The 25588-nt window shown below is 37.7% G+C and overlaps 1 protein-coding gene and 1 long non-coding RNA gene across 2 annotated transcripts in view; one reads left to right on the top strand and one right to left on the bottom strand.

Annotated features, from left to right (window-relative positions):
- Positions 1 to 19618, top strand: part of AGTR1 (angiotensin II receptor type 1) — a 47658-nt gene extending 28040 nt beyond the window's left edge. The window contains exon 3 of the mRNA XM_045903612.3: positions 17365 to 19618. Coding sequence (XP_045759568.1) covers positions 17415 to 18494 — 1080 coding nt within the window. The 5' untranslated portion in view covers positions 17365 to 17414 and the 3' untranslated portion in view covers positions 18495 to 19618. The remainder of the gene's footprint in view (positions 1 to 17364) is intronic.
- Positions 1 to 25588, bottom strand: part of LOC135363888 (uncharacterized) — a 302097-nt gene that overhangs the window by 201537 nt on the left and 74972 nt on the right. The gene's annotated exons all lie outside the window — the stretch shown is intronic.

The following is a 25588-nucleotide window of genomic DNA, read 5'->3' as shown; positions in this document are numbered from 1 at the left end:
ATGGGTATAATATACTGTCTTTTAAGGAAATTATGTTAAACATATAATCTTACAACATTCTTCCAATGGCAAGGTAGAGGCTTTATAGTCTCATTCCCATTTGTCAGGTCAAAGTCCAATGAAGGTTTAATGATTTGCCTGAGGTTTTAATTTCTAGAGAGACAAAGAAATAACCCCCAAAACCCCTACTCCTAGTTCTAGACTCATGTTTTGACTAAGTCTTTTTTTTTTTTTACCCCTGCTAACTTCAATCAACTGATTTCTACTCTTCAATTTCTTAAATTAGGTTGCTTTCTTACTCACTGCTTTTGGTTTTATATAGTATTAAGATTTGACATCAACGTTCACTATATCTTTTCACTCTTAATTCTGAGTGTTTCCATCTGATTGTTTATTTTTGTACTTTATGGGGTTTTTTTTTATTTGTTTTACCCCAATTATCCAGGAAAGGCTGCCTGCATCTCTTGAAAGCTCTGATGTTCTCAATGAAAAGACCTTCTAAATGACCTTGTTTGTCTCCCATGGAGTTGCATATCACAACTTCAAATGCCTCACTAAAATGTTACCCATTTGGCATCAGTATACAGAAAAGGCTGTACTCTGTGATAAGAAGTACAGTGGTGTTTTCCTAGTGAGAGAATAGAGTTCTTAACGGAAAAGGGGGCAATATAATTTCCTCAGATCTAGCTGGTATTTTAAGCACAATGGTGCTAGAACTAGTCCATAAGGAATTTGTAGGGACAGTACCACATGAACCAGTAATTAATATTCTAGTCATGGGACTCTATTAGTATCGCTCCTTTAGAAATCCTTTTTCTAGAAATGTTCTTCCTCGGCTATAAAAAACAATTACTTAGGGCCTTTATGGATCAGAAAAGCAGTTGGGTAGAGGAGACAAGCATGAAAGACTCAAACTAAGTAACTGAAACTCTTGGGTTGCCAAACTTGCAGAGTATGGTTTGTAACTAATGGTATGTTCATCCTCTCTCTCACTTTTGTGTACTTGGTTTTATTCTAATGAGAGCCTCGATGACAGACTACATTTAATGTGTTATTCCACAGGGGGAACAAAGCCCTCATGTGAATATAAAGTTGAATTTACATTTAAATATTGCAAAGTCAGTTCAGAACCTAACACTGCAGATTGACTCTGGCCCTGTCAGATTCCCAACAGTGTCTTTGGCAGTGATGCCACCAGAGGGCAGGGTTTGACTTCCGGACATGGTGGCTTCCTCCTAGAGGTAACTTTGGGGCCGCTACAACAGCCATCAAATCCCTTAAAGACCTTATAATTATTTTAAGCTCAAATCTCTTTTCAGGTGTACTTAAGCAGAATCCTGGAGTTCTGGAAAATGCTTAGAGAGGGTAATGTCTAGAATGATCTGGCACAACAGATATTTAGTCAACTCATAATTTCAGAGCTCCTACTAAGTACTCAACATGGCCTTGGACATTTGAAGGTTACTCAGGATTTTACCTTTTGATCTATAGTTTCCCTGGGATGATATGAATATAATACTTGAAACAAAAGCTACTAATAAGCTATAGTATACAGTTAACTTATTCCATAAAAAAAACAGGAACTACAGATATCAAGAATTGAAAAAAAGTGGGGGGACTAGAGTAAGGTTTCTCAAGAGCTGCACAACTGACACTTTAGGCTCGATAATTCTTTGTTGTGGGGTCCTGCCCTGTGCCTTGTAAGATGATTAGTAGTATCCCTGGTCTCTACCCACTAGATGCAAGTAACATTGCCTCTCCCCCTCTCCGCCTGTTGTAAGAACCAAAAATGTCTCCAGACATTGCCAAATGTCCCTGGAAGGGCAAAATTACCCATCATTGAGAAGCACTGAACTAGAGTATGCAATGATGACCTTACCCCCCCAAAAAATAACTGAGCCTTGAAATTTTAGAATCTCAAAAATGTAAGGACCTGCTCTCTCAGCCTCAGTTTCCTCATCTGAAGAATGGGAATAATAGTGCTTACCCTCATAGGCCTTGTTGTAGTTTGTTAGGACTACCTGAACAAAATACCACAGCCTGGGTGGCTTCTCAGGTGGCTGGCACCTTGATCTTGAACTTCTAGCCTGCAGACCCGTGAGAATTGACTTTCTCACGGGTCTGCAGGCTAGAAGTTCAAGATCAAGGTGCCAGCAGGGTTGGTTTCTGGTGAGACCTCTATCCTTCACTTGCAGATGGCCACCTTCTCATAGACCTCTCACATAGCTTTTCCTCCATGTAAGCACATTCCTAATGTGGTCTTCCTCTTATGAGGACACCTGTCACATTGGATTAGGGCCCCAACCTGATGACCTCATTTACCAATAATTACTTCTTAAAAGGCCCTACCTCCATTGAGTATTAAGGTTTCAACCTATGGATTTTGAAAGGACACAATTCAGTCGAAAACAAGGCTCTTATAAATACAAAAGCAATTATCACGATGCTTGGTGCATAATAAACATTCAATTAATCATAGCTTATAAATATAACTAATGTTAATACTCAGCCACTTTTATAAGTCATCTTAGTGCATCAGATACCAGCAAAATCATAGAGGAGCATAAAACAACGGTACATTAAATAAGTTTATTTGAACACTTGTGTGTCACTCTGTGCTGAAGTTATTAATTGAAAAGTTTAAACTGACATTTTCCCCACTGATATAGCTAATCACTTCAACGATGCTCTATCTTCCTTTATGTGAAGTTCAAAGGGCAGTAGGTCTTGCATCCCCAGCATCTGATGAGTAGTCAGTGTTCCAGAAATAAATTTGTAAGTACTTTGGGGGATTTCTATGTGTAAAGAAATTCTATATACAGTAGCTCCCCCCCCACCATATGTGGTTTCACTTTCCACAGTTTCAGTTATCTGCGGTCTGGAAGCAGATGATCCTCCTCCTGACATACTGTCAGAAGGTCCATAATAGCCTAATGCTAGGTCACAACCTATGTTATTCACCTCAGTTCATCTGGTCACATAGATATTTGATCATCTCACATCATTAGAAGAAGAGTCAGTACAATACAAGGTATTTTGAGAGAGAGAGACCACATTCACATAACTTTTATTACAGTATATTGTTATAATTGTTCTGTTTCATTATTATTGTTCTTAATCTCTCACTGTGCCTAATTTATAAATTAACTTTATCATAGGTACTTATGCAGAGGAAAAAAACACACTATATATATAGCGTTCTGTATCCATGGTTTCAGGCATCTACTGGGGGTCTTGGAATGTATCCCAACAAATGAGAGAGGAGTACTGCAAATATTTCTCCAAGAGGAGGCTTAAGAGTGATAATTCACTTTCACCCTCTAATTTGTTTTTTAGCTTCACCTATCTACAGAAGCTAGACCCAAAATAAATTGGGGAGAAAAAAAATAGTTTCAAACATCCATGGTCTTCAGCTGGAACCAAGTAACTGGAGATTTTGAAATTGCAAAGGAACATGGACCTTCTTTAGCCAAAAATATTTGTTTATAAAAACTTGAGGATGTTAGATATTTCTGTCACACTGGCTTAGCATTTGACATTTCTGCTGGCTCAAGTGCAATTGTGCTGTCCTATTTCTGACTGTGGGGTTCCCTCCCTAACCACAGTTGATTTCAGATTGGAGGCTTGTAACTTTGAGGACAAGACCAGAGTCAACTTAGCTAGCTGGAAGAACAAGAAGAATTTTACTATTGTGAAGACAGGAAAGTGCTGTTCTTACAGCAGGTTCAGGAAGAGTGGAGTCGACGTTGACAGTTGCTGACTTGAACAGTTTTGTTGTCAGTAATAAAAGTAGGAATTGCTTGCTGAAAGCGAAGGCAAGAAAAGGACAAACTGCTATGGCAAAGTTAAAAACAAGAGGAGATGGTGGTCTTGGTGTGGCAGAGAATGTTCAAAAATACTCTCCTTGTCCTTAAAGAGTTGCTGCATGAGTAATGTGCCACTTCACTACATAGCCCTTCTAAACAGAAATGCTGTATTTCCACTTTACAAACCAAGGGATACATTTTATTTTACATTTAGAGGAAAAACAGACAATTGAAGGCAAAAGTGGTGCAGTAACTTATGCAGCTCTCTGGGAAAGAGTTCACTTTTTTCCCTGCTGCTCAGACTGCACACAAATACTGGGTATATATTTTAATTTCAAATCTGACGTGTGACATCTGGTAACCCATTTATTGCTAATGAAGTTTTCACAGGAAGGCAGTCACCAGTATCTCATCGTATTTTCCAGTTGGCAAAGTATTGTTACCTTTTATTGGCCCAGCATTTGTGCCACTTATCACAGCCTGTTTAGTTAGAAAATACAAGTAGTCCCACATAGAAATGAATGGAATGGAAATAATAGCAGATAGAGTGGTCTAAACTTTTTATTATAATCAGTGGTGTAGTATCATTGTAATTTATATTTAAAAATTATATAAGTATTCAAGAGAATGATTAGAGCTGGCAGAACCCTCCAGTCCAAGTAGCTTGTCAGCAGTGCCATCAGCCTCCCTCTCTGAGCCTCTCTACCTCTTTCTGGTACCTTCGCTTCTTCCACTTGCAGCACCCAGTGCAGTGCCCCAGTTCTCCTTATCCAGATTTGCTTGTAGGGGGGGAATTAGTCATTTACACCATAGTGTAAATTTAATAACACTAACAAAAGTCTCAGATCTGCAGGATCTTATGACACCTCCACATACATTATCTCATGAGGTTCCCAGCAATGTTGTGAGCCTGACAGGACAGGTATCTTTTACTTCTTCATTATCATTTTTCAGATGAAGAAAATGAGTCACAGGTTAAGAGAAAAGCTAAAGACTCCATAGCTCGTAAGAGGTAAATTCACGTACTGATTCCGATCTTTCGGTTCCCATCACCATGCTCTTCTACCGTGTTAGTCTGGCTTTCACCTGAGTCAGTTTATCTCCTCCCTCAGGTAGATCTTGGAGGTATGGAAGTGGATACTGTCAACCCAATCCCACTTAAAGAAATTCCAGACATTTATGAATGAGTGCAAGGAGTATTTTATTAGATGACATCCTGTTGGGCACCCCTTAACTACACTAGTCCTGAATGTCTGAAAGAAAAACACAGTCTAATGAATAATTCCCAAGCTGTATTTTAGGAGTCTGTCATACTTATTCAGGTTTTGATGCCTCAGAAGAGCCAAATGAAAGCATTTTAGCTGAGGGCACTTTTGTCATTTGTTGGATTTGGTTTTGCCTATTAATCAGGATTAGCAGCACACAAGCCAGAGTTGCAAATTAAGATGACAGTAGGGCAATGATTTTTAAACATTAGTGTACATCAAAACTACCTGGAGGGCTCATTAAAACATAGCCTGCCGGACCCCACCCACAGAGTTTCTGATTCAGTAGGTCTGGAGTGGGGCCTGAGATTTGCACTCCTAAGGAATTCCCAGGTGAGGCTGATGCTGCTATTCCCGGGACCACATTTTCAGAACCATTGCTAGAAGGGCTCTGTAGGTGAGGGAAGCATCTAACGCTGTATTGTCTAATTTGGCAGTGAGCCCCAAGTGATGACTGAACTCTTAAAGCGTTCAGCTACTTCCAACTGAGATGTGCTGGAAACATAAAACTATACTCCTAATTTTTAGAGTTGGTACCAAAAAAAATGTAAAATATTTTCATTTTTATATTGATTACACGTTGAAATGATAATATTTTGGATATGTTGGATTAAATAACATATTATCAAAATTAATTTCACCTATTTCTTTTTACTTGTTTAGTGTGGCTACTGGGAAATTTTTAATTACATATGTGGTTCACATAAAATTTCTTTTGAACAGCACTGTCCTAAAGAATTGGAAAATAGCAGTGGGGATTAGTAAACCACAGAAAATTCAAATCCCAAAAACTGAAAGTGTTTCAGGGGACAAAGAAAATAAATCTGTTGGTCAGATTTAGTCTGAGGGCCCCACTTTATACCCAAGACATTTGCTGCCACAAGTATTAAATGTAGAAGCCATACAGTATCTACCATTTGACCTTTCTTTCAGCATTAATCAAATGCCTCATTATAATTCTTGAAATAAATGCATTAGATTAAAATAATGAAAAGTATTTCTGCTGAATTTCTGAATAAAAAAATTCCATTAATTTTTGAAGTTCTGAGCTTTCCTTATTTAAATTTCACTTATCCTTCCACTACAGAAATCATATAAAATTTGTATTTTCAAAGTGCTTTTATGTCTTCCTAAGACCTCACTGTTTACCTTTAGCAATCTATGAAACAGAGGTGGGAACAAGGGTTAGTATTTCCATTCTAAATATTTTGTAATATTTAAGGGATAACAAAGAGGTTAAATTACCTGCGTATGACTGTGTCAGTGGTTAGCGACAGAGCAGACTGACAGAACTCTCGTCCAGTGCTTTCTCTAAGAGACTATTCGCTGTCTCTCAGTTTTTACAGCATTTTAATGTTAAAAAGAAAAAAGTAGCAAGAAAACTGTGTTTCAAAAAAAATGCAATTCTATGATATAATCAAACATTACCTTACAGAATTCATTTTCTTAAGACAAAGTCCATTTAGCCCTTCAAAATACTGGCTAATATACTACTTCAAAATATTATTCTAAATAATATATTACTGTGATGTTCTTTTATAATACTCTGCCCTCACCTCTGTGTTGTTTTTTTTTTAAGATTTTTTTTTTTTTTTATTAGAGAGAGAGAGTACAAGCAGGGGGAGCAGCAGGTAGAGGGAGAGGGAGAAGCAGGCTCCCCACTCAGCAGGGAGCCGGACATGGGACTTGATCCCAGGACCCCAGAATCACGACCTGGGCCGAAGGCAGCCGCTTAACTGACTGAGCCACCCAGGCGCCCCTCACCTCTGTGTTTTTATCTGGACAACTGAATCCCATTAACTATTTGCTAAACTTTAAAAAAGTTGTATCTTCCCAACAAAGAAATCTGAAAGTAGGTTTGTTTTGTATGAGTTATTTTAACAATAACACATTGTGCCACCTTTTTCATAGGATGATGTAATCCTGACTCCCTAACTGCAGGGCATGCTTGTAATTTTGATTTGCAGCCATGAAACAATCTGTCTTTACCCTTTCACCTGGAATTGCCAATGAATAATACAGGGGATGCCTGAGAGGCTCACAGTCTAGAAACTAATCTAGCTAGTCTAAATCAGGGCTCAAACTTACACACTTGACCTCAATAACCTAGGGTCACAACCAGCTATCCAAATGCTGTGCTGGGAAAACATTTCTTTGAGTAGATAATCTAAAAAATGGGGAGAAAAACCAATGTCACTATAATATAATACTCTTACATAGAGTTTCTTTATCTTCAGTAAAAGGTAAAATTCATTTTGTTTTTAAGAAAAAAACTTCTTGTATTTAACTACAGAATGTTATTAAATCATTGTGGCATTAATAATATCCATATCGATAGATAGATGTTGGCTGATTTAAGGATTTATCAAGTCATTTCTACTTGTTAAGCCATTATTGCCTTTGTCTTCAAAAGATATATACCTGTTTCAAAGAAAGGTTATAAAATTTCAGTGTTTCGGGAGATTTCTTTAACCACGTACCAGTTCCCTGAGAATGCAGAGGTCTAAAGAAGCTAAGTGACTGGTTCAAGGTCACCTAGTTAGTGAATGAGAAAGCCAAAATTAGAATTCTAGTCTCCTTATACACTGTGTAGGACCAGTTTGTAGACTATCATTCAGAGTATTCCTACTGCAATCAGAACATTGGGCAATTTGGGGAAACATGTACAATACAGGTAATATTTGATCCTTCTAGCTTCATTTAAAATGTATGATTATGAGGACTGGGTTATATGCAACTAATGAATCATTGAACACTACATCAAAAACTAATGATGTACTATATGTTGGCTAATTGAACATAATAAAAAAAAAGATAAAACTTAAAATTTAAAAAAGATTTAAAAAATTAAATTAAATGTATGATTATGTGATTTCTATAATGTTAAAAACTTAAATCTGAAATGAACTGCCATGTGGCCAGTAATTTCTAACATAAAACTCATAATACATATAAATTCTATAATAATATCGTGATTTCTTAAGTGTACAAATTAATTAGCACTTCCTTTCTTTCCCAGTAACTTTCCTCATACCCCTTTAAAGTGGAATGTGAAATGAGATAGGCAGTTTCTGCTGCTGATTTAAAGTCTCAGAGAAGCAAATATGAAGTGGCTTAACATACAAAATTTGGGTTTTGCTCACAAGTTGGATAAAACAGCTGTTGACGGAGATGCCCACATTGGAGCTGCCTTTTTCATCTGTTGAAAAAGGAAAGCTTGTGAACAGTCTCCAAGAGCCGTATTATTAAAAATGATGTTTCCTCCCTTTTGATGAATGGCTGAGATGCTGATCCTTTGAAATGTGGTTATGATTCCCTTGGGGAAATTCTGAGTTCCTACGTTTGAGGAATTTGGGAGTATAAGAGAACAGGAGTTTATTTATATACAAGCCTTCTTCCAAGCTGTATTTATTTTCCTTTTCTCTTAGTCTGCACAGCACAACTCCTTCGAGACTCACTAAAGCCTTCCATGACCCTCTATTTTTAACATAAGAATATTCTCTACTAACACCAACAGGTCAAAAGACGATTTCTAGCATGTGATTAGACTTAATGACATGTATCTCATCCCTACCTGTTTCCCTTTTCTTTCTGAAATTAAAAAAATTAAAAATACAACAAAAAACAACGAAGAGTTTAAGATAGAAAAAGAGTAGGAAGAAATATCATAGGAATAAAGGGAGTTGTTTGGGGGCTTGGGATATCCATCACAGGTGAGTTATTTGAACTGTAATGTATGATAAATAGAAGCATCTGAAGTGGAAAGAAATTGAACTGTAATTTAGTGTTACATTATTAGATATTAAAGTATTGAATAATTTCTAATAAGCAAAAATTTAGGATTCACATTTTACCTTCGTTGAAGTGTATACCCTAACTTGGAAGGAATTTCTTAATTTTCTTTCATAAAGCTGAGTTCTTCCTATTCTTGGGCTATTTTGGAAAGCAGAGGGGAGGGCTAGTTGAGGATGGCAGGACATTTAATCACCATCACCACAGTTGGTTACAACTGGTATGTGCAGAAATAAGAAGGCAGTTCTATTTTCATTTCTTGTGAGGCAGGCCACAGTGGATGATGCTGACTTGGGAAGAGGGCCAGAAACCACTTTTTACCACTTAGACATAGCATACAGCCATTCATTAAGCTTAAGGACACTGAATCTTGAGTACTTATTCAGTATGGCATTAATAATTGTGATAAAATATATTGTGTGTTCTAAGAAAAATATTCACCTAGGAATTGAAGAGGTAAACAAAATCATCTCCCAGAAAAGTATTTAACATAGAGAGGTTAGTCTAGGATTGTCAGCCATTCTCTCGTGCATCTGACTTAAAAGCAATTCTGGTCACTTGCCCCATGGTGCCAAGCTCTCTGCCATGCTCCCTTCTTCCTGGCTGCCAGGATTACCATGATGGAAAAGAGTACCACCAGAAGGGCTTGGATGCTTCATTAAAAGGCATGACGGGTTCTCCCTCTCCCACTCCCCCTGCTTGTGTTCCTGCTCTCGCTCTCTCTCTGTCAAATAAATAAATAAAATCTTTAAAAAAAAGAAAAAGGGGGGTGCCTGGGTGGCTCAGTCGTTAAGCGTCTGCCTTCAGCTCAGATCATGATCCCGGCGTCCTGGGATCGAGCCCCGCCTCGGGGTCCCTGCTAGGCGGGAAGCCTGCTTCTCCCTCTCCCACTCCCCCTGCTTGTGTTCCTGCTCTCGCTCTCTCTCTCTGTCAAATAAATAAATCAAATCTTTAAAAAAAAAAAAAAGGCATGACAGGGGCAGGAGTGAGCATGAATAGGGGCAAGACTATAATCCAAAGTTTATTGGGTCCAAGCAACTTAACCATTATCTCCAAATAATGTGTAGGGCAACTTCCAGTCAAGATGAAGGCAATAAACTAAGCAATCATGGACATTACCCTTCTTTCTCTAAATACATAAAATATCAAATCAAAGCTCTGAATAAGAATTGAGACCACGTGGGGCACCTGAGTGGCTCAGTCAGTTAAGCATCTGCCTTTGGCTCAGGTGATGATCACAGGGTCCTGGGATCAAGGCCCACGTAGTAGGGCTTCCTGCTCAGCGGGGAGCCTGCTTCTTCCTCTCTGCAACCCCCCTCCCGCTCATGTCCCCCCCCACTCTTGCTTTCAAATATATAAAATCTTTAAAAAAAAAAAAAGAGAGAAAGAAAAAAAAATTGAGATCAATGGGCCAGAGAAGAACCAATACCAGTTATACAACCAAGATAAAGTTTTAGTGAGTTTATCAGGATGGAATTCGAGACCATTAGACGTGTGCACTAAAGGCAAGTGAAACTGGCTTTCCTGGTTAAAGCCAGAAACTGGAAAATCACTGCCTATTGTGACCAAAAACTAGATAACTTCTGCAGACCAGCAAAATTTTGAGAATGGGCGGAGGGCCTAATCTGCATTATCTGAAGAAAAAGTATGGCATTGGAAATGAGGCTGAGAACTGGCATTAAAATACAACATGAATATTGTATGCCCAAGCAGAAATTTCACGGGCCACCACCATACAGACATCAGGCCTCCTAAAGAAGTTAATCCCCATAGATTAACTCACAAAAATTACAAAATTTAAGATAAAGGCAAACGCCAAGGAAGAGTGTCCACGGATGAAACAAATAGAATTTATATGAGAAGAACTACAAACTACAAATAGTAAAGCAACTGGATAGGGGCTCTTAACATACAGATGTTCGAAATGTTTAAAGAGATAAGGGTACAAATAGACCCCATAAAATAAGAACAGAAGGTTAAGAAATAAGAACAAGTGGATTTGAAAAAGAAACAAGTAGAAACCGTAAAAATTTTACTGCCAACTTCTATGATTCAGTGACTTCACAAATGGATACTGACTAACAGTTGTCCCCGGTAGAATGCCTCATTCATTACTGAGGGATAAAAACACACAGGAGCAGAAACAGTTGCTTTCTAAAGTCTAAATTATAAAATAGAGCAATAAAGAGAATGACTTTTGAACAGGATGGTGTATTGAGCTGCCCAGCACTCCCAGCAAATGACTTACAAACACTAGTCTACTCTTTTAGATATTTAAGAAAGATACTTTGATAGAAGATTATTCTAAAATATAATTACTTTGTCTTTTAGTTCTCTCTCTATTATCATAGGAAACTATGTGGTATTTTTTTTTCCTTAGATTGCAAACTCATTAGAAAAGGAGCTTGTAATGAACAATTTAATTAGATTGGTTTTGGCTTGCCTAAAAGCTTAAGAAGATATTAATATTCTAATCAAAAGTCTTGGGGAAATAGAATTAGAGAGAAAAAGACAGGAAGAAGGAAGGGAGGGAGGGAGGCGGGGGGGAGAGAGAGAGAGAGAGAAAGAAAGAAAGAAAAAGAAAGAGAAAGAAAAAGAAAGAAAGAAAGAAAGAAAAGAAAGAAAGAAAGAAAGAAAGAAAGAAAGAAAGAAAGAAAGAAAGAAAGAAAGAAAGAAAGAAAAAGAAAGAAAGAAAGAAAGAGAAAGAAAGAAAAGAAAGAAAGAAAGAAAGAAAGAAAGAAAGAAAGAAAGAAAGAAAGAAAGAAAGAAAGAAAATCTTCCTTCTTAGGCTTGTTTTTAAGAATAAAGGAAGCTAATTCTTAATCTCAGGAAACAAACTGAGGGTTGCTGGAATGGTGGGGAGTGGGAGGGATGGGGTGGCTGGGTGATAGACATTGGGGAGGGTATGTGCTATGGTGAGCGCTGTGAATTGTGTAAGACTGTTGAATCACAGACCTGTACCTCTGAAACAAATAATACATAATATGTTAAAAAAAAAGAAAAAAAGAAGATAGTAGGAAGGGTAAAATGAAGGGGGGGAATCAGAGGGGGAGACAAACCATGAGAGACTATGGACTCTGAGAAACAAACTGAGGGTTCTAGAGGGGAGGGGAGGTGGGGGGATGGGTTAGCCTGGTGATGGGTATTAAGGAGGGCATGTATTGGATGGAGCACTGGGTGTTATACGCAAACAATGAACCATGGAACACTACATCAAAAACTAATGATGTATGGTGACTAACATAACATAATAAAATTTAAAAAAAAGAATAAAGGAAGCTGTCAAGGAACACAAGGTATCTACTGTGAAAGCAAGCAGTGGATAAATGTAGGGTGACCACCATGAGCCAACCTTGTGTTTACAGCAGACTGAAAGTTCCCACCTGACTCAGGGCCAATGTATTCAGCTGTTTAAGATGATTTTTTTACTCATACTTTGAAAGAACAACATCCTGGTATTTTTAGCCTTTTATGTCAAGAGAAAGAACTTACCAATGATAAACCTTTTTAAAAAAATCTTTCATGTTTTTCTGAGCCATGGCTAAGTTAACATTCGCGTGCATTCAAAAAAATAATAGTAAAGATTCAAAAAACCATATTTATTAAACACATACTGTTTGAAAAGTATGCCCAATGCTTTTGGGTTATCTCATTTAATTCCCATAACAATCATATGCAATAAGAATCACTGTTCCCATTCCTCACAGATAAGGGAACTGAGGCTTATGTTCAGAGAAACGCGGTGACTTACCCAGAGCCATATAGATTTGTAAGTGGCTAGGGAAGATTCCGTTATAAGTATTTTGACTCCAAATCCCATCTCTTTTCCCCCAAGAAGAAATGGTGCTATGGGATTCATATAAGGCACAGAGCCTGTGTAAAAGCTGTGGTTAGGCCCAGAAACAGGGAGAGGTAGATCTCCTGATTTTTTTTTTTTTTTTAATCAGTATATCCTACATGCCGAAAAACCTACTGGGAGAAGAAATAGAATGAAATGTAGCTGCTTTCTGGGATTCATAAGTTTGCTGTTCCTAATAGATCACATCTCTTTCCTTTGGCTCCTCATCAAAACAGCATCCTTTTGGCTTCAAAGAGAAAAGAACCCTACTCTTTCCCACTCATTTATCATCAATCATAGGTGCCAACTAATCACAAGAGTTCCATTTTCCCTCTTTCCTGAGAATCTGGTTTCTCTAGGAAAGCCTATCAGTGGCAGCAGTGCTGACGGAGAACGAAATTTCTTGCACACCATTATGGCCCGAGTCACCCTCGCATCCAGTGCACATTCAGATCTGACATCACTGCCCAGGCAGTTGTGAGATATCTGTAAATTTTTAAGAACAGTTTCCCATGGATGATGCTGCAGACATCTGTAAGGAGGGAAAAGTTCAAGTGATGACAATCTCTACTCTACCTCGGCTGGCTCACTGTTGCCTTTAAGTTCTAACCACTTTGTTTCCCATACATCCTCCAAAGTCCAAATACCATCTTCTCTCGGGGGTGCCCCCGATCACTCCCCCAGTCTCCCACCACCAAGCTGGGTCAATGATAAATACGGAACACTCCATATGATCCTGTTATGGCATAATATTCAACACTGGAGATAATTCTGTCTTTAAAGCTCTAAGCCCCTCCCCCCGCTCCCCAGTAGACTCAAATGCCTAAAAGGAGAAGGAATATGAACTTTTTCACTTTGCATCCTTAATCCCAGCACATAGTAGGTGTTCAGTGAATATATGATAAATGGATGACTGCCCATTAAATGCACTCTTTGCATTTATACTTTCTATGCTTGCTCCCATTGTTTCTATCATCTTAAAATTCCTCTCCCCTTTCTGCTCCCCTCAAATATGAGAAAATTTGTTTCCTTACCTGGCAGGAAGTCTTGGTCATTACTTATATATTTATGTAAAATGTTCTTCTAATTAGTATATTCAATGTGATGTCCAGAGTTTCTCAAGTGATATACTCATTTAAATAATAAATACCTGGGACGCCCGGGAGGCTCAGTCAGTTAAGTGGCTGCCTTTGACTCAGGTCATGATCCCAGGGTTCTGGGATCAAGTCATACATCGGGCTCCTTGCTCAGCGCAAAGCCTACTTCTCCCTCTGCCTGCAGTTCCCCCTGCTTGTGCGCTCTTTCTCTCTCCCTGCCCCTGACAAATAAATAAATAAAATCTTGGGGCGCCTGGGTGGCTCAGTTGGTTAAGCGACTGCCTTCGGCTCAGGTCATGATCCTGGAGTCCCTGGATCGAGTCCCGCATCGGGCTCCCTGCTCAGCGGGGAGTCTGCTTCTCCCTCTGACCCTCCCCCCTCTCATGTGCTCTCTCTCATTCTCTCTCTCAAATAAATAAATAAAATCTTTAAAAAATAAATAAATAAATAAATAAATAAATAAATAAATAAATAAATAAAATCTTTAAAAATAAATAAATAAATAATACCTTACTAAACTTTCCAGTGATGTTCCCCCAGTTACTCAGAGCAGCCTTTTAATATTAAACATTAGTCAATATGAATCAGTATGAACTGAAGAATAAACTGACCTCAGATTGTGAAGGAATTGGAGTCCAAAATATGTTTGTAAACTGGTCCTTTCAAATGCAAATTTTCCCATAGAAATGCTTTAATAGGGCGCCTGGGTGGCTCAGTTGGTTAAGCGACTACCTTCGGCTCAGGTCATGATCCTGGAGTCCCGGGATCGAGTCCCGCATCGGGCTCCCTGCTCGGCGGGGAGCCTGCTTCTGCCTCTGACCCTCCTCCCTCTCATGCTGTCTCTCATTCTCTCTGTCTCAAATAAATAAATAAAATCTTTAAAAAAAAAAAAAAAAGAAAGAAATGCTTTAATAAATGATGGTTACAGTTCCAGCCTATTGAATAAAATTCTAGTCACTCCAGACACAGTATTAATGGAACCAGCCTGAGACGTGTACTCTTAGAGTTAGGGTCAAGAGAGAAAAGAAGAAAGAGAGGAGAATTTCCTCCCTACTTTCAAGCACCCGAGCTCATGGTCCCCAAGGGATTGTAAAGCATTAAGTTTCTTCCTTCCTGTTAGTGCCCTTGTGCCCAAGCTGAAGCAAATATTTACCTCTACCCTAGTTTTCAGTTATGGAGTTCACCCAGGCTGCTTTTTAATCTTTGAGATTCTTTAACCTTGACATTTCCACTTTTTCCTAGGCAAAATCCAACTGATCTCAACCAAATGTTAGAAGAACAAATAAGTAAATCAATACACATTAAGGCGTAAATGACTGCTAGCCCATAAACCTTTTATGAAGCATTTAATTTTTAATAGAGAATAGTTGTTTACCTAAAGGAATTTATATTTCTAAACTGGCATAATTTCAGTAACTATAATAAAATAAACTGAAAAATCAGCAAAATATAGGGAAATCCTTCTGTGTGAGGAAGAAATAGGTCATATCTCCCTGAGAGCCTAGCCCTAGTTTCCATTATATTTATTCCTCCTTTTCATCTTCTGTTTTAGAAACCACATATTTCTAAAAGTACCAAGGATTTTTTTGTCTGTTTGTTTGGTTTGGTTTTGCTTTTGGTTTGGATTTTTTATCCAAAGTGAGACCCAGGTTAACATTGAGTATTTTCTATAAGATCCTTTCAGGAACAAAATGTAAATTATTTCATTAGCCCCACGGAAACTAGTCTCAATATGTTATACTCACAGCTTTTAAGTTATATGCATTTACTCATTCTTTTGTCCTCTGGCTGCATTATTCATCAAACATTTATCATCTGTCCCCTGGAATAGGCTGGGGCCTCCAACAGTAAACAAGATTATTCAAAACAGGCCCTACCCTCAAGAAGCTGACATACCAGTGGAGAAGACAGGTCAACAGACCATTACAATACAGTGTCAATCCTTGCATCCAAAGTGCCAAAGTGGCTTAACAAATGGAACAGCCAATTGCCCAGACAAGTCAGAAAGGCTCCACAGAGGATGTGACATCTGCTTGTCTGTGGATACTAATGCTCCCATGAACGAAAAGAGAAGAAAAACATTTCAATTATATAAGGCTGAGTACACAAGGAGGAGATGATGGGGACAGGAAGCCAAAACCTTGGATAAGGAGAGTAACTACCTCTTGGGAGAGGCAAAGAGGCCACTTAAGAAGCTTTTCCTTCCTAGTGTTCGCTTTTAAAATCTAGCTACCTGAGTCTCATCCCTCTTACAGCACCACTTTATACCAAGATGAACGCTACCTTAGGTGTATGTGCTCATCCAGCTCTCCTGGATGCCAAGCACAGCTCTCCTGGTCAGACTAGTAGTGTCTTATTCTTGTCTAGGATACTTTGCTGAGAGGAATGAGAGGAATGCACAGCCATGCTCTTCTAGAGACCTGCTCCTGGTGTAGCAAGAGGATCTTTACCCAGCACCCCTTTCCCGCCCAGTCAGCCTCGCCTGTGCCCGATGCTGAGCTTTCACCTCAGAGTGTGCTGTGCCACATCCTGTGATGTTACCCTCACGGCATCCTCAGCCTCCCTCCCAAGGGTTTTCTGACAGACTCTGCTAGGGCAGAATATGTTGATGTTCTAAATCACATAAATGAATAGCCTGATTACTTGTTATGTAAAATATTGAAGCAAATATTTGCAGAAGTCTTTATGGAGCTCATTCCTGAGCACCTGATTCTTCCGAAAATCCTAGAGAACTGCCGCTATCTTAAGCCCCCACAAAAAGACATGTTTTATTGATAATCCTGACCTATTCTGCTCATTTGACATTCTTGTTATACAAATGGTTAACCTCAGAGTTCACTCCAGAAATCTCTGGCAAGCACACAAGTTAGGAGATTCAGTCTCTTGTGGTAGATTGAGTTTGAAATTAAAGAATAAAGTGGGTCTTGCCTGTAGTGGCCTGAGAAACCATGGCAAGAATCTGTTCCACAAAGTTTTGAGCACTCCCCCTTATCCCTTCCTAAATCAGTTCCCACAATGACCAATTTCCTCAGTAACCTAGAGGAAGCTATTCTGATGACTTCAGGGAGGATGCTAATAATGTTTATATTTAAGTAAAGATTGTGAAATGAAAGAAATGGTTTGAAGAATAAGATACAGATGTGTCACACTTCTGAGGTTAAAGACAAATTAATTAGCCTTGCCTACCTCTGGAAAAACTCAAGTGTTCCTGAATAACTAATTTAATTCAGTGTTATTTTCTGACACTTAGATTAGGCTTTTTTAATCAATTTGGAAGCTAGGATTTACTTCTAGAAAAAATGCAAAGGACCTAGATAAGTTTATTCACATAGGATCCCTACTTTCATTTGTCTGGAGGATATTTATCACTTCCTAGAAAAGCAATATGTTCTAAAAATTAATTCAAATGTGTAAACCTAGACTTTCTCAGTTCAGGTTTTCTCCAGAAAGTATCTATTTTTCCCTAAGACTAAAGTTGAGTTACTGTATTTATGATTGAAAATAATACTATATGTTTATAACCGAAAGTTAATTTTTTTTTACCTTTTCATTTTTATTTTCTCCAGGTGCATCTGGCATAGTGTCTGAGACTAATTAATTAACCCAAGAGTTCAAAATGATCCTCAACTCTACCACTGAAGATGGTATCAAAAGAATCCAAGATGACTGTCCCAAAGCTGGAAGGCACAATTACATATTTGTCATGATCCCTACTTTATACAGTATCATCTTTGTGGTGGGAATATTTGGAAACAGCTTGGTAGTGATTGTCATTTACTTTTACATGAAACTGAAGACTGTGGCCAGTGTTTTTCTTTTGAATTTAGCACTGGCTGACTTATGCTTTTTACTGACATTGCCACTGTGGGCTGTCTATACTGCGATGGAATACCGCTGGCCCTTTGGCAATTACCTATGTAAGATTGCTTCAGCCAGTGTCAGTTTCAACCTCTATGCCAGTGTGTTTCTACTTACATGTCTAAGCATCGATCGTTACCTGGCTATTGTTCATCCAATGAAGTCCCGCCTCCGGCGCACAATGCTTATGGCCAAAGTCACCTGCATCATTATTTGGCTACTGGCTGGCTTGGCCAGTTTGCCAACCATAATCCACCGAAATGTATTTTTCATCGAGAACACCAATATCACGGTTTGTGCTTTCCATTATGAATCCCAAAATTCAACCCTCCCCATTGGACTCGGCCTCACCAAGAATATACTGGGTTTCTTGTTTCCTTTTCTGATCATTCTTACAAGTTATACTCTTATTTGGAAGACCTTAAAGAGGGCTTATGAGATTCAGAAGAACAAGCCAAGAAATGATGATATTTTCAAGATAATTATGGCAATTGTACTTTTCTTTTTCTTTTCCTGGGTTCCCCACCAAATATTCACTTTTCTGGATGTATTGATCCAACTGGGCATCATACATGACTGTAAAATTGCAGATATTGTTGACACCGCCATGCCCATCACTATTTGCATAGCTTATTTTAACAATTGCCTGAATCCTCTCTTTTATGGCTTTCTGGGGAAGAAATTTAAAAAATATTTTCTCCAGCTTCTGAAATACATCCCCCCAAAGGCTAAATCCCACTCAAGCCTATCAACAAAAATGAGCACACTTTCCTACCGCCCCTCAGATCATGGAAATGCATCCACCAAGAAGTCTGCCTCATGTGTTGAAGTTGAGTGACACACTTGAAACCTGTCGCTGAAGTAATCTTGTGAAAGAAGGAGCAAGAAAAACATTCCTCTACAGCACTTCACTACCAAATGAGCATTAGCTACTTTTCAGAATTTAAGAAGAAAAAGGTTATGTGGTCTCAACGAAACTTTCCAAAGCTCTGAACAAAAGCTTTTCTTTCCCTGTGCAACAAAACAAAGCAAAGCCATATTTCGCCCCATTTTGCACTAGATAGATGATGGCCACTCAAAGAATGATGTCAGAAACTGGATGAATGTGTTGATTGGGAAAATTTTACTGACAGAAATGACATCTCCCCAGTCTGCTCTTGTTCTGCTATTTTTGATTTCCACATAAAGGTATTTGGAATATGTTAAACCCTGAGAGGAGCAACAGGGGATCAGAGCTCAAGATTGCTCTGCCCAATTTCCAAAGGGCAGGAAAGCTTTTGTTCCTATTTAGCTATTAGCAACTCTGGCCCACTTGTACATGCTACTGGCACATTTTGTACATAGACTTACTAAGCAGTGATCATCGAGTTTCAGAAACTTTTGTGAAAGTCAACTAATGTCTTTTAGATTCACACTGCCAAAATATGCCAGCTAATTGGCTTATTTGTACACAGATACTACCAAAGTCATATATAAAAGCTAAACTACTTGTAAAGGTATTACCCTGGTCCCAGGTAGTAGTGTCTTCCTAGTCATATCAGTTTTGTTTCATATCTGAGAAGTATATATATTTTGTGGTAAAAAGATTATATATCATAAAGTATGCCTTACAGTTATAAAAAGTGTATGTTCTATCTGTATATGTATATCTATATCTCTAAACTGTTACTTGATTAAAATCTGGCAAACCTTAAAATAATTTTATCATAATGTATTTAATCTTCATTACTTAAAATGGATGCTGATTTATTTTTAAAACAAGACAAATGTAACTATGAACACATTTCCATTTAAATTTTAATAAAACAGATAGTTTAATACTATTGCTTATAGATTTTATATCCTGCCATTGAAAAGATAAATAATACATTTTATTCCACTGCACAGCATGTAATAAATACATCCTTTTGAGTTTTTCGAAGTTTTTTATGCAACAAAGAAAAAAAACCAATTTCTTATAACACTAAAATAAGACATTATTTTACACATCATTTTTTAATAATAGGACTTTTCTAATTACATACATGATCATTGTAGGAAATGAAGATATAGGAAAGCATAAAAATAAGTTATATTTAGTTCTCCTGCTTAAAAATTACCATTTTTAACAGTTGGGTGCATTTTCTTCTACCTTTTTTGGATTCATTATACACACATACATATATAAATCATGATATTTGAGTCAGAATGTATATAGTACTTTGTATACAGATTTTTCATTTAATGTAATAGCATGGTAGCTTGTCACATCATTAAATATTTTTCTAAAACATTTTAATAATTGAATAACATTACAAGATACAGACACATTCTAATATAGTTAACTAGTCCTGAAACTGGGAGATTTAGCTTTTCTGATTTTTTGCTATCATAAATTGCACTGTGATAAATGTTCAAGTACTAAATCTGAAAAATTACTCAATACAGTTCTAGAAGTGGTACAACCGAGTATACAGATATGAACATTTTTTTTTAAAGATTTATTTATTTATTTATTTGAGAGAGAGAGCACATGAGAGGGGGGAGGGTCGGAGGGAGAAGCAGACTCCCTGCCGAGCAGAGAGCCCGATGCGGGACTCGATCCCGGGACTCCAGGACCATGACCTGAGCCGAAGGCAGTCGCTCAACCAACTGAGCCACCCAGGCGCCCCCAGATATGAACATTTTTAATTCTCTTAATACATATTGCCAAATATTTTCCAGAAAACTTATAACAATTTATAATACTACCAACTACGTATGAACATATCTCACCACAGTCCCAGCAGCATGGGATATTTACTAGATTTAAACAAAAAGGAAAATTTACTGTACTACAGGTACTACATGCAAGAACAGGGATGCACCTGCCCTAAAGGAAGTACTGTAGCATTTCTGCTCCACTTAGGCAGTTGCCTCATTTTTCTCCCTAGAGGCCTCCCTGGCTAGGGAGTCCACACGGAGCAGGCTGATGTGACCATCTGACTCAAAAAACATCAAAAAATGGGGGTGATGTACGAGATAGTCGATGGAAGCTGTAGGCAAAGGAGCGGGCATTCAGAGAGGTCTTGGTGGGCGGGTCAGAATCTCCACAAAGCAGCCTATTACATTCACACTCCCAAGCATAGAGAATTTATTTGAGAATAAATGTGGTTACAAATGTCTCATATTATCTTCCTTTTATATTGTTTTTAATTTCACTAATATAATGCCAGCCACTAACTCCAAAGTTCTGTTACTATTTTCACCAAGTATCACCTCTAAAAAATAAATTCTATCTTATCCCAAATTAGAGTGCAAACTTATCCTATTTGAATTCCCTCCAAGTCAAATGTATAACCCGTCCATTTTTTTATTCAATAGCCATCTTAATCTAAGTGATTACAAGTACTTCAAATTTGCCAAACCATTTGCTAAGTTACAGTTGATAAGATTTCTGGCAGATAATTGTATTTGGATACCCTCTATCTCATGTATTTATTAGCTGGCATGAATAACATGTTCCAAGCCTCGTTTTCATTTAAATTTAATCAAACTATATTGTGATTTTTTTCCCGGTTCCATTTGATGAAATGGACATTGGTAACTTCAATGATTAATATTGCTTTTTTCAGTAAGACCAACTTAATACTGAAGTAGAGACTCTACTTACCAAAATACTAGGATGAGATGCCATAATTTACTCTTCATTGACACATTCAGAAGTCAGGTGAACTCCATATTTTTTTGGAATGTTTTTAAAATGTATGCAGAAAGGAATATACACCATAATGTTATAGGTGCCAAATCATCCCAATATGCATTCCAACAGTAAACATTTCAATCAGCTGCTGTGGGCAGTATGAAAGAGAGCCAAGTAAGAAGTAGCTTGATTGGCAAGCCATGGAAAGGCTCACAGAGATCTGATACCACAGATTCTCAGTTTTAAACTCTGTACACTGGGTCTTTTTTTTTTTTCCCCAGGAGAACATGCCAATCTGGGGAACCACAGAAGAGAAAACAGATTCAGACAAATCATAAAAGTGAAGTGAGTGAAGAAAATGACTCCCAGGGAATCTTGGATACTGGTATGAAAGATGATTTCCCCAAGGATAAAGAAGAAAGTAAATCAGGAACAGATGAGACAGGAGTGAACAGAAGCCTAGAGGCAGTCACACACTGCCTCAATGCTCAGGGTGCAACCTTCACAAAAGAGCTGCATATGGATGTTTTGGTCTCCAGAGCCATGTTGTATCCACTGGACCAAAACTAAACACAGGAAGATGGAACCTAAATATTAAGGAGGGAAGCAAGTTATAAACAGTAGACAATGGTATGGGACAAGATTCAACTTTATGATTTTAAATATTTCAGGCTGCATGTTGGGAGAGAAAAGGTAGAACTTTTTGGTTCTAGAACCACATTGAAGCTTTGATGAGACTGAAAAATAAATGTAACAGGAATAAGAAAATGGAAGAGGTGGAATATCAGAGCTAATGGTCAGAGAGTCAGATTTTTGAAATTTAAAAATTAGACTGAATCAGTTAAAATATGACATCTGTAACTACATCCACTATCATCTGATATATTTGTGTAGTGAACACCTGTGGAACTATCTATGTAGTGCCCCTTCACCCCTTATCATAGGAATTTCCCCACCTCACCCAAGGACAGGACCACCTCAGAATGAACCATTTTCCTACCTAATCCTATCCCCAGGCCACAATTAATTGGTCCAGGCTTGAAGTGAACCAATCACAGATTTTTTTTTTTCCTAAAGATCTTTCAAACAGATACTGATAAACAGTTGGCCCTTTCCCAATGCTGGAAGTTGTGAAATGTAAGCTTGGAATCTATTAGCAGCCATGTCCCCAGTGAGAGTGAAGTTAACAGAAAGGGCAAAAAGCCCTGAGATGCTTGAGTCCTTGATTCTACCTGGGCCTGATGCCCATGTCATACTCCAGAACCAACATCCATGTCTCTAATCAAGGAACAGAATATAATGATCTATAGCTTGATAGCTACATGTGTTCATTCCCACTTGAGCAATAAGAATTTCCTCTCTGATGGCCAATAGACACATGAAAAGATACTCAACATCAGTAATCATTAGGGAAATACAAATCAAAACCACAATGACATATCACCTTATGCCATCAGAATGGCTAGAATCAAAGACAAGAATTAACAAGTGTTAACAAGGATGTAGAAAAAAAGGAACCCTCATGCACTATTATTGGTGGGCATGTAAATTGGTGCAGCCACTGATAAAAACAGTAGGGAGATTCCTCAAAAAATTAAAAATAGAAATATCATATGATCCAGTAATTCAACTGGACATTTACACAAAGAAAATAAAAACACTAATTCAAAAAGATATATGCACCCCTATGTTTATTGCAGCATTATTTACAATAGCCAAGATATGGAAGCAACTCAAGTGTCTATTGATAAATGAATGGATAAATAAGATGTGATATATATATATATATATGTATACACATACACACACACATATATATATACACGTATACATGCATAATGGAATATTACTCAGCAGTAAAAAAAAAAAGAATGAATGTTGCCATTTGCAACAACATGGGTGAATCTAGAGGGTATTATGCTACGGGAAATAAGTCAAGCAGAGAAAGACAAATACTATATAATTTCACTTATATGTGGAATCTAAAAAACAGTAGATAAAAGGAAATAAACAAATAAAAGGAAAAAATAAACAAAAGGAAACAAATAAACAAAAAGGAAAAACAGACCCAAAAATACAGAGAACAAACTATGGTTGCCAGAGGGGAAGTAGGTGAGGGGATGGGCAAAATGGGTGAAAGGGAGCGGGAGATACAAGTTTCCAGCTATGGAATAAATAAGTCATGGGAATAAAAGGTACAGCATAGGGAATATAGTCAATAGTATTGTAATAGTGTATGGTAACAGATGGTAACTACACTTGTGGGGAGGCATAGCATAACATATAGACTTGTTGAATCACTATGTTGTACACTTGAAACCAATGCCACATTGTGTGTCAACTATGTTTCAGTTAATAAATTTAAATATATTTATTTTTTAATAATAAAAATATATTTTATTATTAAATATAATAAAATAAAAAATAAAATTAATTTTTTTTTAATTTTTTAAAAAAAGATTTTCCTTTTAATAGTGGCCAGCACATCACTCACTGGCCATCTAGCAGGAATGATACAAGTTTAGGTCCCAAAATGTCTTGGTCCCTAACTTAATAAAGGGTTATATGGACTGTCCCTCTCTCATATGTCTCCTTATGAGAGGGTGAGGACTAGGATATCCAGTATGTGCATTAGAGGGGAAGAGATGTGGAGATATGGAAGGATTTATAGTTGGATGGGACTAAGGGAACTTACTGACAGTACCTACTGTTATAAATTATTGTAAATGGAGCTCTCCCCCTAAGGTAGCACATTTATAAAACACTCTGTGTTGCCCACAAAATTATGATAAATATGATTTAAACCATGAAATGGTGAGTATAGAGAGGAAATGAACACTCTGTAACACCTGAGAGCTCCAATACATGGCCTGCATGCTGTCTGGATTCCCTTCTTTCTCTGTGACCTGGATATTCTCTAAATCTCTTTAACCCTGTGAATACCACATCCTACCCTGCCCAAATCCAATGGACAAGACCTTCGTTCAACAAGTTGACCTACCTTACTTGAGAAATGAGGTAAATAAGGTCCAAAAATATAAATTTTCACAGTCAGAAAGAACCAGAATTAGATTACTGTCTTTTTTTCAAAAGACAATAAGATGAGAGAATTTAGCTTTAATAGTATTTGATTCTAAATCCACTAATATACAAATAAGCTTTGTATAATAACCCTCTAAGAGTTTAAATACCTGAGATTTACCCTTCAAGCAGTATGATAGGAAAATAGTTATATATGTGCACAAGAGATGTAAATTTGATGATTAAATGTTAATTTTGAAACTATTTTTTTAAGATTTATTTATTTATTTTAGACAGAGAGAGAGAGAGAGAGAGGGCATGTGTGGGAGGGAGGGGCAGAGGAAGAGAGAGAGAGAGAGAGAATCTCAAGCAGACTCCCAGCTGAGCCCAGAGCCCGATGCAGGGCTCTATCTCACCACCCTGAGATCACGACCTAAGCTGAAATCAAGAGTCTGATGCTTAACTGACTGTGCCACCCAGGCACCCTTAATTTTGAAACTATTAAAAGCCAGTTTGCTGGAAGACTACATCAAAAACTAATGATTTACTGTATGGTGACTAACATAACATATCATCATCATCATCATCATCATCATCATCATCATCATAATAAAAGGCCAGTTTGCTATTATAATTACTTTGCTTCAAATATCAAAATGGTGATGAGCCACATATGCTCTTGAGTCCATTTCTTCATTCTTCCCAGGTTTTAATGAGAATCCTTTAAAAAACTGAGCAAGATGAAAAATAGTAATCCTGGCTGACCCTCCCAGTGAGTTGGGATATATTTCGCAGAACCTCTTTCCAAGCCTGATGAAGTTCTGCTATGCCATATCAGCACACAACAGTTGCTAAATGAGAATTCTCACAAAATAAGCTTCAATTCTGCTAAATAGCAGATAGAACACAGGCTGGGGTTAGCCAACAGAATGAAGCCCTCATGGAGTTCACCACAGAGAGGAGAACATCATATATGCAGAACTCTGAGCAGAGGTGCTATGAATCAGCCAGCGCTGTGATGGAAAACCCCCAGATCTGGATTTGCTTTGATCTGGCATTCTCCTGGCGGCTATTGTTATAGCCAAGTTTCTGAGTAGTACTGAATGGACACAAAGCAAAGTATATTAGCCAGAGAATATAAAGCTGTACTTCTGTTTCAATCATTGGAGATATGCACCAACAACAAAAAAGACAGAGAAGAGAGTCCCCAAACATAAAATCTGATACCTTTACAAATAAGTAAATGTGAT

Source organism: Mirounga angustirostris, unplaced genomic scaffold (genome assembly GCF_029215605.1).
Source record: "Mirounga angustirostris isolate CCGP_5_RB_7025 unplaced genomic scaffold, mMirAng1.0.hap1 SCAF_1, whole genome shotgun sequence".
Lineage (NCBI taxonomy): Eukaryota > Metazoa > Chordata > Mammalia > Carnivora > Phocidae > Mirounga > Mirounga angustirostris.
The sequence above is the reverse complement of the archived record's forward strand: the minus strand, read 5'-3'. Positions and strand labels throughout refer to the sequence as shown.